This window comes from Lepisosteus platostomus, chromosome 4 (genome assembly GCF_059453375.1).
Source record: "Lepisosteus platostomus isolate fLepPlt1 chromosome 4, fLepPlt1.hap1, whole genome shotgun sequence".
In the NCBI taxonomy this organism is placed as follows: domain Eukaryota; kingdom Metazoa; phylum Chordata; class Actinopteri; order Semionotiformes; family Lepisosteidae; genus Lepisosteus; species Lepisosteus platostomus.
In genome coordinates, this window is record NC_142614.1 from 27,104,857 (window position 1) to 27,123,754 (window position 18,898).

Consider the following 18,898-nt stretch of genomic DNA (forward strand, 5'->3'; position numbering starts at 1 on the left):
AATACAATTTAAAATCATGAAATATTCTCGGGCCTGTTAATCAATTTGAGGTTTTTACCTTGCTGGAACAAGTAAAACTATTTTTAATATTTCAGGTCAAGAAACACCCCCCAACATTGCTGTTGCAGAATATTTAGAAGAGAGGAAAAAGTATGAAGATCTGCGAAAACAAAAGCTGAAAAGGGGGGCTGGTCGAGAGGCTCAGGTAAAATTGATGTTTTGACCAGATGCTGTTGTTCCACTGTCTCTGCTATACTGCAGAGCTTTATTTCTAGGGCTGTCAAGCTCATGGCAAAAAAAGATAACTTCTACAACACTGGTTTTATTTTCATTAGATTAAATGAAGACAAAGTTCATGTTGATGTCTACGTATTTTCAAGGGTTCGTTAAATGCTTGAAATATAAATGAATGGAGTGTTAATGCACCTGCATACACTGGAATAAAATAGGTTTGGAGTTGTAGAGTCAATATTTCTTCTGCGACGGCTGTTTATGGCTGTTAATATTAATGTTTGGCCTATGCTTTCATCCAAAGCGACTGTATTTTATGTAGAGTAATTAATCTTTCAGTATTATTTCCATGGGATGTTTGAAAAGCTCATTCCTCTTCATTGTGCAGATACATGTCTTTTCTTCAAGTCCACTCTGTTATAGATACTATTCATGCGGACGGGAGACATTCTCCATAACTGCAATTCCAAGTGGCTTACCTATGACCTTGAACTGCATGTTTCCTTAGACACTTGCCCTTTTAAACCAATTTAAGTCCAAGCTGACTGATGCCATCAATGAAGCGCCTGAGGAGGACACTGAGGAAGTACCAGAGGATGATGACAAAGGATGGTAAGTGTTCAAAATCAGACCCTGCCAACACTGCATTTTACCATAAATAAAGGCAACTGAGTAATGAGTGAAATGTCCACAGTGCTGGTGTCATTTCTTGATTCATGGCAGGCTGAAAATTGAACCTGGCACAGGTTGTCTGTGTACTTTTATGAGTTAAAATATCAGAGCAGCACCTTCTAAAATTTAAGTGGTGCACCTATTGAAAAGCATAGTAATAGGGTAATCGTTATGTGGTTGTGAATAATGTTGAACCTCATCCTATCTGTGTTATGGTCAACATTCCAAATTGCTCCTCTCAGGAACTGAAAAAAAAAATTAAAAAAGCAATTTAACAAAGTAATTTGTGGAATTAGGCTTTAATTTAAAGTAATACGTATTTCATCTGTGTCTTATTGTTTCTGTGGAACAGGTTTTGCATGATACTGCATATTCATCTATAATTTGAGAAAATAGGGAAGTTTCTTCCCTATTTCTATATATCTATTGAATATACATCATCTCATGTAATGTTTGATGCTCAGCTATGCAGTATTCCTTGAATTTGTACAATATATGCATCTGTCTCTGAACTTCCTGTTGAGCAAAGCTTATCTACAAGGGGCTCAGGTAGCCTTGGAGAATGTTGAAAGAAATCTGAGAAAAACAGAGGTACCTTTCTTCATTCATAAATTACTGGCATTTTGAAAGACAACATTTCAGTCTCTTGACAGTACTGACACTATTTAAACAGCACGCTCTGTTTATTTTTGTGGTGGTACAATGACCATTTGTGAATAAGTCTTGTCACTCAACTGCCTAACTTAAAAAAATAACCATCCAACAAAAGGCTGGGACTGCATCTAGCAGATCAAAACACTTAATGGATTTAAACAAGGGGTGGATTTAATAGTTAAAAACCAGCAGTCTTATGTACATAAGGAGTTTCTTTTGTTTAAAATTTCCTTTTGATACATAGCAAAGAAACGCATTATGCTTGTTATATAAACTACTTACTGTACATGCCTATGTGTGGAATTTTTCTCTTGTTTGCAGTCATAGATTTTGTATAATAACCACAGACTCTTGTGCTGATTTCTTCTTATTTAGGTTATTACAGTTGTGACTGCAGTGAGCATTTCTGCGGTCTTATGAGTGGAAGCAGTTTGTTTTGAAAGTGCTACTCCTCCTATTATAGTGTCATGCTGTTACAGCAGAGAGCAAGTAGAAAAAGAAGAAATATTGTCTGAGATCAGTAAATCAAAAACCCACTGGCAAATCTGAGGTCACTCTCTTTTTAAAATTGCAAGCCTCCCTCTCACCTATGAGGCTGCGAGACATTTAAAAATAGCAATTTTCAATTTATTACAACATTAGTGTCTGACAGAGTAGGCTCTATCTTTGTTTTCTCTGTAAGCGCCAGAGGCTGCTAGAATATATGTGAAGGATTTTCTGAATTTTGAATGAGTTAATAAGGGATAGCTGTGGCAGCTTTGTGCCATCTCTCAATTTTATGACCATTAAAGTTCAGACAAGTTCGTTAGCTGTTTACTCTTTTTCTATTAGGTTGGCTAAGCTTCGTTTTCTACTGTTTTTAACTTTGAATCCACATGTGCAGTAAAAAATAAAAATGGCTATTTTCTTGGCCGTTGGTTTGGATTTTGTCTTTTATTTGCTGTATTAGAAGAAGAATGAGTTCAGGTGGTGAAAATGGAAGCTACGGGTCAAGGTTTATTCATATACTGTATGGCATGACTGCCAGATGTTCCATTGCAGATTCTAACTGGAAGTCACAGTCACAAACCGGGGCCGGTCCAGACGACAGCTGACACCTTTGCTAGTAAAATGCCAAGCATTAGCTGAAAGGAAAGCTAAATGTGTCCAAGCCTGGGGCACAGATTCTCGTTCATTTTCAACCAGTGTTGATGTACAGTGTAGCTTTACACTTTCCTGCATTAGTTTAAATGGTGTTCAATAGAAACTCATTGATATCTCATCGGTTCTATAATAGTCAAGCCATTTTAGACTTTCCCACCCATTTCCTCAACGTGAGTATTGCACATCATCTTCCACAACATCAGTATATACTTAATTGTAATTTTTTACATATTTAGAGTAGGTACGAAATTCAAAAATATTTTGAGCAGAAAATTGATAACAAGAGAATCCCAGTGATTCATGTGATTCCCTGATGCTTAATCTTATTTTTTTTTACAATGTAATGTGTGATTTTTATTGGGGGAGAAAGCATCAGAAATTATCAGAGATCTGTTCATTGCTTAGTAGATGAGAAAGATAGAGCGATATTTTTTGAGGTTGTGACTAAAAAGTCAGAAACGTCTGGAATTTTATACTTTAACTTATTTTTCTTTTTTCAGTCTGTCCTTTATTGTCTGGCTAAAATATATGCTTCAATTTGATTAACTTGTCAGTGTCCCTTTTTTTGCATTTCTTTTATAGATTGATTTATATCCAACATCCTGCAGTGAAAAGTACATCATGCTGTACTTATGATATTTTCAAGAGATTATGAGGAAACAGATTGTTTAGTCATTCAGGATTTAACAATACCAGTTGGAATGAATAAGCATGGAAAGGGGTACAGAAAACGGTTGGAATTTTGTACGTTTTCCCTTAAAGTAAAGGTCCAGTACATAGTTTTGGTGTACTCCTTGACTGGGTTTAGCCTACTGGTATTTATTTAAAATATCTTTGATAGGGCAAAATTGGTGGTGGTACCAATAGCATTGCCAAAGACTATATTTCACCAAATAGTTTGATGGTAGAATATGTTGGTTGTCCCGAGAAAAGAATGTATGTTATTTCACATTCTCAATAGTTATTCATTTAATTCTTATGTGGTATTCATTGCTACTTTTCCTGTGTCTTTCAGAGACAATACATTCTGTAATAGGAAATTTTGCACACAAAAAAAGCCGTTGGCAAGTCTTTTTGTAACTTTTGTTAAGTCTCCAGTTTCCCAGGGGAGTAGAAAGTAAGAACATAAGACATATTACAAACAAAAGGAGGCCATTCAGGCAATTTAGCTAATTTGGTTCCTAGTACACTGCCTATCAGATGTATTCACCCCCTGCCAATAATATCACATTTTGTTTTCAATTCTGAGGTGATTCAAGCAGGGTTTCCTGCAGGGTTTGCCTGTACTTTGCACCCTTCATTTTCCCCTCAATCCTGACAAGCTTCCCCATAACACGAAGCTGGTAAAACAGTGGTTCTGTGTTGGACTGTGTTGGATTTGGTCCAGAACAATGTTTATCTTCATTCACAGAATCATACATTTTTGTCTGTCTGACCATTAAACCTTCTGCAACATGTCTGCAGTATAACTAATACTTGATTTAAGATTAATATTTTACCATAGCGACCAGGTTGAATACATATGCAATTTAGTATCTTGTCATTTTAAAAAAATCTATTTCCATATTATCAGCACTTATCAGTTCTATCAGTTTGGATTATGTGGATTTTAAATGTAAAATCCTACTTTAAAGTGGCATGATCACAAGCAATAAAATGTAGATATTTTGTAGGGGGATGGATAATTTTGCATGTCACTAACTAATTGGACCAAGAATCTCATCCTGCTGTTTCGATAAAGAAGGCACTGGCTTTTATACAGTATCTACTTCCCCTAATTTCACAAGGCTCAAATTGAGTCCTGTGGCTTGTGTTTCACTGTTGGTTCTGAAGAAATCCATTGGGTTCACTTTGTCAGTACCTTTGAAGAAAAATACTTGTAATTCAGATGCATTCTGTCAGTGTGGGATATTCCTTTCCGTTGAGCTTGGGAATGTATCAGGCTGTGCTTCTCTGGACTGATTCCAAAGCCACTATATCTTTTAAGTGACATAGTAATCAAGCTTGTGCAAAGTATTCTACATGAGCTCTTGTTAGTGCATTGTGTGGTTTCACCATTATATCTGTTGATTTATTCTTTAATACATATACTGATGGAAAAAAGAAATGCAACACCTCCTCCTCCACACTCTGGCCTCCCGTCTGTGTGGAACAGGCTGTAGAGTGACTCATCCGTGAAGAGGACCTGATGCCACTGCTGACGAGTCCATTGCAGCCTCTGTGTGGCCCAAGCCAGTCGGGTATGACATCTAGGAGGTGTGAGCAGAGGGCCACTGAGAGGTCACTTTGCTCTAAGGCCAGCAGCATGGAGCCTCACTGTCCTGTCACTGATGCGGTGTCTGCCGGCAGTTTCAGCAGCAGTACAGGTGGCAGATCTGAAACAATCTCTCAGATGGACCAGTGTGATGCGTCGGTCCTGCTCTGGTATGGTCAGTCGAGGGCAACCAAATCTTGGGCAGTCATCTGTCCTGCCTGCAGCATGCCAATGGCCCTCTCCCTTGCTCCTGGTGACATTCGAGGCATTCTGGAATTCATAGAAAACTGACTAAGTGTGGCCTTTTTCTTGCAGTGACCTGAGGTTTGAATTAAGGCCTTTTTAAAGGTAACCTGATCAGGCATTGTTCCACTTGGACCTCGTTGGGTAAAAGTGTACCTAATAAACTTTCGTTTGATTGGCAAGTTGCAATGGCTCACTGCACAAGCTGTATTCCTGATCAGAGGGCTTAAAACAAATCGACACCATTTTATGAAAGTACATAAGATATAACCAAAGTATTCTCATTCCAGAAAATGTTTATTTTTTCCATCAGTATATATGTTGGAACAATGTTTTCCTTTTTAATCTTTTTTAATTTTCTATGCAGCTTCTACAGTGTTTGCTTACCCTCCTAATGTGGAATTATCTGTAAATGTGATTAGCCTGGAGCTTAGTTAAATTAACTAGGACGACTACTGGTCCTAGTACCGATACATGTGATACACCACTAAATACATCACCCCAATCTGAGCTTTCACCCCTTCTGCATTTTTGTTTTCTATCCCTTGACTTCTTCTCCATCCAGAAACATATGATATGAATATACCATAAATGTATACCATCTGTAATTACTGTTAGGAGGTACTTTACCAGATGCCTTTCGAAAATCAAAATATATCAAATCATATGCTCCTCTCGTTTCTTGTTCCGTGTTCTTATAGTGCTAGTCATTTCAAAATTTGCAAGTGGTAGAGAATAGGGTTGACTTTAATCTGTGCCAGTTGATGACTGCTCTTTTTTAGCAATCACAGCTGCTCACATTGTCATGCAGAGCTCAGAGCTGTGAAAGGCAGCTATATGAAATCAGCTGTCACAGTGCTGTTACTAATTGCCCTTTTCTGTGTGAGACCTTCACTGTGGGCTAAGCAAACGTGCAGCATGCAATGGTATGTTGACAGGTGTGTTGGAAAAGCAAAAAAGGGATTTTCATTAAAATAACTGATACAAACTTTCTGTACTTTTAGTCCTGGAGCACAGCCATCCTGCTGAAGTGTTCTCATTTCAACCGCACAGTGACCAGGCGTGCGAGATCAAAAATGCCTCCACACACACCTTTCTTGACATAGATACACAGACAGCAAGCAGCAGGTCTAAGGAGAGCAGGTATAATGAATCTCAGGATGGGATGGGAAAACATGCTGAGTGAACAGAACAAAAGTCTTGTAGAAAATGCCAGTGGGAGGTTTTGAAAAGCGGGTGCGTTTGAGTGACTTGGGAGCCCCTTGAACGGAACATGGGTTACAGCAGGTCAGACACTGGAAGTCAAGTCTGGGCCAGAAGTGTAAACTATTCCATCTGTGTCTGTGTCTACAACCCCTCTCTAAGGAACCAGACCTTTTTTTTTTCCACTCTTCAAAAGCAAAGAAAATAAACCCGAGGGTTTGAAGCCGCGTGTCATGGCAAAGAGGAGAGAACTATTAACTGATTTTGATAAGCACAAGTAGCACAGTAGGGTTTTCTGCAAGAGCTATAATTCTCCGAGATGAAACTGGGGAGCTGTCAGCGCCGAGACTGCTAGACAAATTATCAGGCCAGCCTGCCGTCACAGCGGGAGTCCTCAGGGTCTTCCAGAGTGTAGTCATGACATTCTAGATGAAGCTGTCACATATCTTATATATATATAATACACACATATACATATATATCCATTTGGCAGAGCTTGTAAGTGGTCTGCAGTTGCTCAAAATAAATGTTGGATTGTGGACCTTAACTCTTTCAAATTTGCACTGACAGGGAAGAAGGTTTAAGCTGACATGCTTGAGTTTGCTGGCGTTATTATTCTATTAAAAGTGTGAAAGAAAAACAACATGCATTAAAAGGATAGTTAACAGGCGCTTAGATTTCTCGAATTATAACGTCCAACATTATGCTCTTTAAGTCTCCTTTGCTCTTCTGCAGGTGTACAACCTTGAATTTCTAGCCTTGAGTTTAAAATACCCAGGCAAAACAACAAGAGTGCTTAGGAGAAAGCAAAATGTGAAATGTGTGTTTGGCCAGTTGATATTCGTTGTTAACATCTTTTTCTTCGAGAATGGTTAGTCAGTAATAATGAATCATAGACCGAAGACCTAGTTTTGCCAAAAGCAAAATTGCATGTGGTTTAAGGATATCGGGTTCATGATAAGTTGTGCAATTAGCCTGATGTTTAAAACCCAGACAGAACTATTACTGTAGTGCATGCTTTCAAGGACTTTAAGGTATCTCAAAAAAACAGATGGCTTTTTTTATCAAATCTGCTAATGCTGGAGGAGAAGGGTCATTTTTCATGAAAAAGCATCAAGACTTGACTTTTTTTTACAATATTCTCCTCTTCTTTAGCTAATGTCTCATTTTGTTAACATCTTATCCATGTAGTGCTTTTTCCCCTCTCCTGAGCTGAGTGCATTAATCAAGAGGACAGTTTGAACAGGTGCAGGATGTCGGCCATGCTTTATTTGTTTCTGTCATAGGTGGTGCAGAGAGGAAGCAGTTTCCACTTGTGGAATAGTGGCACACCCTAAGAACTTAATGAAAAGTCTCCCTTTCCGTCTTTCATCTGTCTGGTTTCAGGTTAATTCCTTTAGCATTGAAAAATTCTGTGATGGATCAAATGCCTTTCCGGTGCCAATTCTATTACAGCAGGCATCTCCAGCCCAGCCCCTGGAGAGCCTCAGTCAAACACTTTCTTTAGAAAACAATTAAACCACCTGTTATTGAAGGCTTGCAAAATTTTAATATCAATCAGTTGAGGGTGAATTGTTAAATACGTAAGAAATCATTTGGAACAGAAATCGTTAGCCATCTCGTACCAGAGTTCCTTTAGTTGAGCACATTTCTTGCTTTATTGCTAATCTCTAAAATGAGATGGTTGATGGTTAAGGGCCACCTATATATGGAATTGGATTGAGGTTCTCTAGGACCAGGGTCATAAACTCCTGCTTCATACTTCTGGAAATAGAAGCAAGAAGTGATCAAATAAATAAAACAAAAGTAAATAATAAATGCAGAGCAAAGCAATCCATTGTTGGTTTGGGGAGAGCTTTAAAAGCTACCACTTTGCTGCTGTAAATCAAGGTCCCACTATGGTGATAGGCGATGTTGTGCCTCAGGACACACCATCCTTCAGATGAGGCATTAACTCAAGGTCCTGGCTGCTTTACTGGTTGTTAAAGATTCTGTGATAATATTCATTAAGAGCAGGGCCCTTAACCATCTGTGCTTGTACATGCTGGCCTCTACTAAAGTCCCCCTTAGGTCAATTGGTGTAGATATTCTTCACTTCTCCACTTCTCCACCTGACCTGCTGGTGCACAATGGCTGTTATATGACACCCAGGTACTGTAGGTACAGCACTTCACTGATGAATGCAGTGGATTTCCTCCTTAGTATTACTTACTATTTTCATGTTCTCACTGTGTGTTACTAGTGTGGCCTAATAATGTGTTACAGACTTGTATTGTTTTCTTGTTTTGTCATTTAGTGAAGCCATTACCTGCATGTCAAGTTAAATGTGTCTGGAATGGCATCTTTTCTTGCCACCTGGATACTTGGTGAATCTCTTGTTTCTTTCCAGTGTAAGTCTAAGTGCTAGGGGTGTGCTCATGACCGTAGCAACTTTTTAAACAGAAAACACAATTCGATTAATGGCAGTTATGTCGATTAAGAATCATGTCGTTGTTACAGTGACAAACTTTAACTCAAGAAGTAGATTGTACTGAAGAAAAAAATGAATGCTGTGCAAAATGCCTGGAAGAAAGTGACAAAATGGTCTAATTAGTAGACCATTTAACGATATCTTGAGCTGCCCTTAAAGAAGATTGCGTTAGTGAATAGCAAGACAAAATTAAGGATGTAATTTTCCAGTCTGTTTGAGATGACCACAGTAATTAAGAATTTAAAGCAAGCTGGCAGAACGTCTCCAATCCATTGATAGGGGATCACATACTGTAATAGAGTTCATTGCTTTATTACCAAACTGTCCTCTATTTGTCTTTCCCTTTGCGGTAAAAAGTATCTCTATCAACACTCTGTACCTACATTTCTGTGTGTGTAATAAAGGCAAGCAATAATGATACACAGTACTGGAGATATGAATTGTGAAGTCCTCTGTGACAGTAAAATTATTACTTTTATTATTACTTATTACAGTAAGATCCTCCTTGATCATCTCAGATCATCATATAGAGAATTTATGCTGAGGAACTTGATGTCCATTTTGTAGGGTTTACTTCTTGAGTTGCTTCTGTTATCGGTTGTACCTTTTTCATGAACCCCCCTCAGAGTCCCTTGTAAACCTATTCAGACCCAGCTGCCCATTCTTTAAATTTAATATTTTATTCAAAATCTGAATACTCGGACTGAATACTTCTAAGGGTAAGGCAAGTTATGGTAAGTGTCAGCAAAAACTAAAGATAAATAACTGAAATGTTTTGGTTACATTAGATTGGTAACTGGGTGGCACAGTGGTTAGCATTTCTGCTATTTACAAAAGAAATGCCAGTTGATTTATTTAAATTTGGAATGATCTCATGGATTTAATCTAATTAAAAACTCAAAACAAAGCTGCGATACATTCTCCTCTTAAAAGGACGTTTAATTATTGCTAATATATAGTAATAATGAGAGGTACAGTGGTCAGCATGTTGTATGTTCTCCCCATGTTTACATGGGTTTCCTCCTGCAAACTTTTTCCTCCCAACATGGGTTAATCCATCAATATAGGAGTTGTCTTCATTAACTAAAACATTATTGATATCTATACATTTGTCAGGTGAGATATCCATTACCACAGTCAGTGTTCTCTACATACAGTATTTAAAGCACCTCAGTTGTATCACTGTCTATACTTATGTAGAGTTTAATTACTAAATAATTCAGTTTATTATTATTATTTTTATTATTAGCATTTGTATAGTGCTTTATCATCCCACATATACTAAAGTGCTTTACAAATGGGAAGAGACACACCCCATCTACCACTGAAGCGAGGGATCCACACGGCCATTATGTGTCAGCAGTCCCACTACACAGCAGGTCAGGGAGAAATTGGAAATAACTTCACTGTTGCAGCATAGTCTTCTTTAGACGTCTCCCAGCCCAGTGCCGATTTAGGTAACATTGCATTTTTACACAACAGCTCTTTGTCTGTAATGTAAAATTTGTTTAATGTGCCCACTTTTTTCCCCCTGTAGTTCATCTATTAGAAGATCAGAACGTTTTTGTGGTGGCAGTCACTTTCCAAGTTGTAAGGTTTTCAGAGTTCAGATCTGCAAAGCTAACCTATATTTGAGAAGGTTTAGCTCCGAAGCTTTAATGAAATTCAAATGAAGAGCCTGATTCATTAACACTGCTTTCAGAGGAATGCAGTATTCCTCATTATAGGCAATAAAGAAAAACAACTTTTTAATATTGCAGTTTGACAGACATGCCCGTGTTTTATTTTTGCCACAGCACTCCTTGACCAGAGCCATAACCCTGTCTGCTACTCATCATATTTTCCAAAATGTCTTGTCCAGCCAAGTAAAACTGGCTGGACTGTTATTGGACCACACACCTTAATCAGAAAGAACTCTCATCCTTCACTGTAGTTGCACTGAATGTTTTTTCCTGGTGTTCAGAAATAAATCCCTTAATTTAATTTGATGCTTGCTGATCATCTGTTGTTCCCAAACCTGCCTGCCGTCATTCCTCATGATATTTACAATGTGTTACAGATTTGTTTTTTGTTATGGAAGATTGGCTTTAAACCAATACCTATTTTGTTGCAGAATTCAGAATGGGCTCTTTTTCATCCATTCAGTGTATTTAAGCTAGAAAATATCTGAATAGAATGTCATGCGTTCTATAGTGCTAGTCATGAAAGTGCTAAGATAGCCAAGGCAGAGTTAGTTTTGCTTTTCAAAGCCTTTTTTGTCCTGATAGTTTGTGCTTTTGAATCCATTTAAAATGAGCATTCTTCCTTATTTATCTAGGTTTATATTGGAATCCCTTTTTCATCTTCCATTCTCCTATTTGGGGAATATCTAAATGTTAATCAGCTCAGATATAGTGGTACATATTTTCTGCTTCAGGAATACGCAAACTTTCATGTCATTTTCACCTTCCAAGTCCTACAGTGGCCACAGTAAAGTTAGCGTGGATTGGTGGAGTCCCTCCTTGATCAGGAAGCTAATTTTCTTTCCATTAATTGCCATACACTATTGGTTAGCTCTATTAGTTAGTTAGTTAGTTAGTTAGTTAGTTAGTTAAGGAGTGCTGGAAAAGACTCTGGGCCCTGTACAGGAACTAAGGAGGAAAAACCTGTTCCTTTGAGCTCCTGTGGAGGACTGGACAACTGCAGTTTCAGAGCCAGGCCAGGAAAAAGAGACATGGACTACAACAAGTAGTAGGGCTTGGAGGAACTCTCTTGTTGTTCAAATCCAGCTCCAGCAACCAGTTGCACAGTGAACGGATTGAAAAGGACAATCACCTATTTAAGTTTTTTTTTTAATTAGTAGAGATTTTATGTTTTGTTAGAGTGTTCACTCATGGAAAGAATGATGTATATTGTGCAATTACATTTTTTTTAATAATAAAAAAATAGTTCGATCTCTGCTAGAAATGACGTGTATTTTGTGTTCAAAGGGTTGATGGATCCCAGTGTCCAGGAGGGTAAAGCCATCTTCAGCAACCTTTAATTTCTTTTTGTCTTTTGTCAACATGTTTGGAATACCTTTTTTATTTTAATACTTGTCAAACATCTTGCAAAGTGACGAGCTTATTTTTTTTATGATCAGTAGCTGTGTCAAACCTGCTTTGGTTATCCTTATGGAAAAGAATGGCATAAAAGACGATGCCATAGTTTCCTTCTTCCTTTTTAATATACATTTGGAATGTCAAGTGTAGCTTTATCACATATTTCTACCCAGTATGGAATGCTCATTTCCAGGTTTAACTGTCTGCTTCAAACCACACGTGAGCAAAGGAAATTAAACACAGATGAGCGTCCACAGTCTCATTGCATACTCAGGTCCTCTTTTTCACCTAGGGAAGCGAATCAGTGGGGGTTTTGTTGAATCATTGAGTCCTAAAGGACTGAAGTCGGAGAGTTCTTACTGCCAGGCTGCAGTGGGGAGGTACAACTCAGCAGGAACACTGTAGCTTTTAGTTTTTAATTGTGTTTCCTAAATGTATTTTGTTAAAATGCAGACTGCAAACAATAAAAAGGTCTTAGCTGCATGTAGTCTAATATAAAACCAAAAAGAGTATTGACATTGGTAGAAATTTTCAACATTTCCAAGGTGGTATTTAATACAGAAAAGACACTAAATCACAATATACCCGCGTAGCTGCTACCAGTTAATCTTCAGGAATTACTCTGGAATGACTGGAAAACCAGCTCTTTTACCAACATTTATTGCTCTAGCTGTTGAGCTCACATTTTAGTCCATATTAGAGCTTTGTGAAATCACCTTATTGGCTGTTTTCAAAAGCGTAGAAACTGGTAATAATCATGAGACCTGTGATGTATTGGAGTGAGCCTCCTTTTTTACAGGTCTGTGAGCTGTTATGTCTCTCTGTTTGATTTAGGCTGTCCCATGTGCTGCATTTTGATGAGCAAACCAGAAAAGTGAAAGATGCAAACATGCAAGATGAAGACACATTTGAAATCTATGATCCCCGCAACCCCGTCAACCAGAGAAGAAGAGAAGAAAGTAAAAGGATAATGAGGCAAAAGAAAGAAAGGAAGTGAGGTGCCGAAGTATGATGAACCATTTGGTCAGTCTGCTATATTTTCCCAAGTACACCCCAGTAGCTGAGTTCAGGGCATCTCCTTTAGCTGGGTCTCTTTGCAAAATCCTTAATATGTAATATTGTATCAAATCGGAATAAACTTAAATTCCTGCAAAAATAAACTGTTTTATTTTTTGGACTGAAAGTATTTTAATATGAGTGAACACGCTGGAATTGATTGGCCAACAGTTAAGCAAACCTGTTAAATTAATTGGATTCTTGCCACCGGATTATGGATTATTTCCACGAGTATATACTCAAACTAATGCTCCAAATCAGGCAGCATTTTAACTGTGTAATTTTCTAAGTTGCCACCAATTACTACGCAAATGTTTATTGATGTATTTTTTGTAGCTTTCAGCTGTGTGTCGAGCTGTGTACTGTGTGGGTTGCATTCGCTGAGCAAAACTTTATGCATTAGGTTGATTGTGTTCATATTTCCTATACATTTATAAAAATTTAAATCACCAGACAAAATGAAGTAGTGTACAGTATTTCTATAGCTGACCAGCTGCAAGAAAAGGCAATCCCATCATGAAATAAGAACAGGCTTTTCCATTGCTGGAAGTCTATAAATACTGTACATTATTATTCCCACACATCCCCTACCTGCAGCAGAAGAAATCCACAAGACATTCGTCTTGCCTCTGCAGCCTTCCCTGCATTATTAAAATATTTCATCTGTTTCTGTCAGAAATGTCTGATCTTCATGATGTAATTAATGTGAAAGGAGGAAGGACATGTCACAATAAATTCCAGTCTTAATTTAAGCCTTTGTCGTTCTCTTCTTTTTTTTTCTAAGATAACGTTTTCTTGGCAAGGAAAGCATCAGTACCACATGGCAGTTCCCTCATCATTCTTTTTCACAACTGAATTGCTTTGATCGTCGGTGCAATTAATATTCTGCTGTGGGGTCCTCTGAAGGACCGAATCTTCCATTGACCTTTGAAACACCTTAATATGCCGTCTGTTTGTCCGTCATCTGTCTCATTTCATATCGATATCTCAGCATAAAGTTTAGCCTTCGTCAAATAAATTGTGATGCTCTACATACAGTAGCTGTTCTGTTAATAAATCAAAGTCTTCTCATTCTGTGTCTGTAATTAGCTGAAATTGTTTTTGGGGGATTTTTAAACTGTTGCTTCCATTTGGTCAGCACTAGTCTAGAGACACAGCTCTAAATGACCATGGCACAGGCTCTAACTCCGACCAAGGGGCTGACTAACTGTTGACAGCATTACACATTACTTAACAAACACAGTTATTACCATTTCTTTATTTATGGCAAAGATGATAGTCCAGTATTATCACGATTGTATCTATATACAGTATAACTAAGTATTATATCTTTTTGACATCCCTGTGTATCTTTTAATTTAATTTCAGCTGCTGCCTGTCAAAATCACTTGTTGAGAATGTTTGTCTGTGACCAAAGTACAGCAAGGTTAGACTTCCCTGCAATGCCAGATTTCCCATTAGGCACAGTAAAGTACCTAGGACCAATGAAATTTTTAGGGCCTACGAAGGAGGGAAACACTAGTGACTACTGCAAAACGAGCTGAAACAACATGCTTGCGATCGACTCTAGGTGCTCCAAATCAATAATCATCCGCTACAGTATCTAGCGGGTGTTCTAGAAGTATTCTTTTCCATAAGTATCGAAGTCGCTCGACTCGGTCCATCAGTCACATGGTTTAGCATTAGAATAGTTTAAAGTGCATCATGTCAATCGACTTAATTCGATTGCCGTTTACCCCTCTTTTTGCATATTTGGAGTGAAAGTGCCTAGGGCCTGCGAACACCAAAATCCGTCCCTGCTTCCCTGTATGCTTAACATTTGTGTTAAACATAAATTAAAGTTTAAACTGCAAAGTTTATTTCATTTGGAGTGAGTTTGTGCTTATAATACAATTCCAACAGCCAGTCTTGCTTGCTCCTTTCCTTTTACAGTCCAGCTTACTGCCTCTGCTGACTTGACCCTCTGACTCTAGAAACACTTGTCAACATCCTCTTAGCAAGGGACATGGACACTTGATTGAAACACTAGTGTATATTTGAATTTGGAATGTTTCTGCTGCCCCGTTAAAATAGCTCTTGGTAATGGTGTGGAATTTCTCACCTGCTTCCCCTGTTCCCATCGGATTAAAATGCTGCAGAAAACTATTATTGACAAGGAGGCTTACAAAACAGAACAAGGTCTATTGCCTAGTTTTGGTATGTCGCTGATCCTAAGAGCTCATGAAGTCACTGTGTGTAAAGATCCTTGTAAATCAGCTTCCACAATTAAGTTAGGTAATTTTGTATTTTTTGCTTTTTAATTTCTATTTTGCGTTTTTGGCCTTTTGCAAACTGCAGACTAAAAGTGCTTTGAAATTGTTGGATACCATCTATGTTTTAGCAGTACCATTAGCAGTTAATTTGCCTGTCATAAAAAGTTATGCAAATATATATATCTGGGTAACACTCCACATGATATCATAGTAACACATCAACACTACAAGCTAAAGCTGTGAAAGTGATTTATGCTCCACAGAGAGAAAGAGGTCTTCATGTATCAAAGTTATGGAAGCTGCAGGGATTTAATTGTGGAAATCTACACTTCAGCACCACAGATAGGAAACAACCAGTGACTGATAGAATTTTAGATTTTTAAAATCTGTCTTTTGGAACTTTTCTTTAAAGATTTGTGCTTGGTTAAAAAGTAAAAATGCTTTGACAGACATGAAAATGCTTTCAAGATCTTAAAATGAATATAAAATTGACAGAAGCATGTAGATGATTACCCAGTATATTTTTAATCTGATAATATTTAACTTAGCTAAGGGTCTTTCTTGATGAACCAAATCAATTTCCATTTACAAAGGGGAAAAATCTGTAGCTGATGAAGCAGAGATTGAGCTCTGGTTTGTATAAATGATATACCGCTGAAATTTGCAACTCAGAATACAGTTTGGCAGTGACTGCAGGCAGAAGTTTAGTGCACTTCAGGGAACAAGCTTAAATTTTCATATGGAACAGGAAGGAAAGTTAAAGTTACACTTTAAGATCAGCACAGCCAAGTCAGTGCAAATTTAAAACAGGTGAGGTGCATGAAATTCCTAATTAAACTGCTCACATGTTTGCTTACATTCATCCATGCCAGCAGAGTGTGAATATACTGTATCATTTACATTGTATGTGATGATAGATAAACATCTCTATATTCTTGCTTCCTTTTGAGATTGGTATAAAAAAACAGCATTGGTGTCTGTTTCAGCTGTCACCTGAAGAAGGCTTTACAATCGAAACATTTAATTCTAGTTTTCTGTATAGAGTTAACCTCTCCTTGTTCCTTTACAGCAAAGAACACCATCACAGCACTCGTCACACATAGTCTACTGCTAAGCCCAAGGTGGTCACACATGAGCTGTAGCAATACTCAGGCTGAAGTTTTCTTTGGAAAACCATAATTTATTTTGATTTGAAATGATCAAGGAAATTCTAATTAAAATGTTACGCAATGCTGTAATACCCCATTCTTCAGAGCACGGAAAGTAACCGCAATTTTTCATAACCTAATCGTCTGTAGGTGTTTTGTTAAGGATCAACAGCAAAAAACTATTGAAAACAGCAAACTGCTAACATGCTACAGTACTTCATTACGACTGAGTAAATACTTAAAGGGGTGTAGTGTAATGTGTAATTAAAGGTTATTTTCCCTTTGTTGGGCTGGTTCTACTCGACATTGCTGCTCTTCATGTGCACAAAGGGCATTTAAAAGATTAAGGATTGTTTCAACTTTCATAGCCCCTGGAATGTAATTATAAGGGTGATGTTTATAAACAAAGGAATGATAAAAGTTATGTTGAATACAGTGGAACATGATCCTGGGGACAACCTCAGCATTGTACAAACCTCTTCCATCTCTTTGTATTATAGCTTAATCCTGGATGGGTCTCCATCATCGGACAAATACGGTTCAAAACAGTGTCTGCTCCTGAAATTAAGAAGTGGTTATGCAGTTTCACAGTGCACCAACTGCCCTTATCATCCAGTTTGGGAGAACCACTCAGCTCATATGACATGCCCCTGCTTAGTGCAAATCTCCCAGACCTTCTTCCTGTTGGTTTAGTTCTGCAAATAAAAAGAGTAATTTCTCTCATAAAGGTTGCATGCATTTGGCTTTGTTTTCTTTAAGTAGTCTTCTGGTTCACATAAACTAGATTTATAACATCACATAACGTAAACATACTTAAGTTTGATTTGGTTCCAAAAGTACATAAAGCTCTTTGTAATCACACTACCTTACAGTTTTAATATTTCCTACTGTTGCTCAATCATACCAATAACAATGCAGTATTTTTAGCTTATAATAATAATGATGAAATTGAAGTGTTGCTAGGAAAAATGATCTTATTTATTTCCCGATAAATAAAGGTATCTTTGCTCTATTTCTTAAGAAAAATGTTAAGCTGTTTAATAGAATCCTTCAGTGTCTGTACCTGTTCAGTGTTATTCATTGTGTGGGTCTCTGTTTCATAGAATTAGTCTTGTGGGGGTTCTGATGAAAGGTGCTCCCACCCATGATGTACAGAATTCTTTCTGAAGTGGGGCTTTGTTTCAGCACCTGCTGCCCACACGACAAGAGCGACCTGTGCGCTCATTGGAAGCCCTTGAGGAAACCAAGCATTCATGAAGCCAGTGGCTGATGAATTATAGTAACTACATAGGAAAACAAGAAAGGCTGCAAAGAGGCCCTTTTGTTTGTAAGTCTAATAGCTAAGTGAGTCTAACATGTTGTTCTTAAAGAACCATTTGTTAAATGACAACATAGTTTAAAAACAAAACCTGTTCTAGATTACCTCTAGTTTTAGAAATGATCTCTAATATTCTCCATCCTAAATATAATTCCTTTTTATTTTCTGATTGTGATCCCCTGTCCTTGTTATAAATCTTTGCAATCTTTTTCCCAAAATTGTTTGGAAAGCCATCACTAAAATAGTGATTCTGTGGATTGTGGACCTACTGTATGTTAGTTGAAAGAAATGCCGGATGATTTATTGTGATTTAAAATGATCTCATGCAGGTCATTTTTGTTAAATATGTTACACAAAGCTGTAGTACATTCTCCTCTTAAGGGGACATTTAATTATTTATAGTATATGGGAATAATAGGAGGCATAGTGGTTAGGAGTGCTGGAGCTCTGGGTTCCATTCCGGACCTGGGGTGCTATCTGTTCACGTGGGTTTCCTCTGGGTGCTCTAATTTTCTCCCACAGTCCATAGACATACTGATAGGTTAAGAGGTGTCTGGGAAAATTGGCTCTCGTGTGAGTGTGTACATATGTTTTTGTATCTGTCTGCCCTGCAATGGACTAATGTCCCATCCAGGATGTATCCTGCATTGCGCCCGTTGCTTGCCAGGGTAGGCTCCAGCTTACCCAAAACCCTAAGTTGGATGAAGCACTTAGAACATGGATGGATATAGGATTACTACATTTTTATCAAGACAAGTTTCATATTATTTTTTTTCTTTTCATGTCAGACACCTGATAGTAATTCAGGTGGGTAGCTGTGTCAGTATGCGTAGACTACAAAGAAACAAGTATAAGGTTTATTCCATGCTGAAAAGAGAAAAATGGAAACACAATGTTTCGGCTCTGGAGCCTTCTTCGGGTGTGAGCCTGAAGAAGGCTCCAGTCACACCCGAAGAAGGCACCACAGCCGAAACCTTGTGTTTCCTTTCTTTTTTTCACCTGAAAGTAAGTCACAATAGAAAAATAAAAAAATAAAATAAACCAAGAGCCAAAGTGTAAAAATGTGTTTTCAATTTGGAGTCAAAAATGCAGACAGAATCACTGTTTTTATATTTTATGGATGATCATTCTATAGTCTAGAAGCAAGGCAGCAGAAGGCATGGTTAATGAAGAT

The 18,898-nt window shown here is 37.8% G+C and overlaps 1 protein-coding gene across 3 annotated transcripts in view; it reads left to right on the top strand.

Annotated features, from left to right (window-relative positions):
- The window catches only part of cwc27 (CWC27 spliceosome associated cyclophilin), a 106,167-nt gene extending 92,069 nt beyond the window's left edge, over window positions 1-14,098 (top strand). Inside the window, exons 12-15 of one of the 3 annotated variants that reach the window (XM_088629281.1) lie at window positions 96-205; window positions 740-843; window positions 12,785-12,973; window positions 13,791-14,098. In XM_088629281.1, coding sequence (XP_088485407.1) covers window positions 96-205; window positions 740-843; window positions 12,785-12,947 — 377 coding nt within the window. In that variant the 3' untranslated portion in view covers window positions 12,948-12,973; window positions 13,791-14,098. Of the gene's footprint in view, window positions 1-95; window positions 206-739; window positions 844-6,201; window positions 6,867-12,784; window positions 13,759-13,790 lie in introns of those variants that run through there. The other 2 variants (XM_088629282.1, XM_088629280.1) reach the window with 2 other exon arrangements.
- The last annotated feature ends 4,800 nt before the right edge of the window (window positions 14,099-18,898 follow it).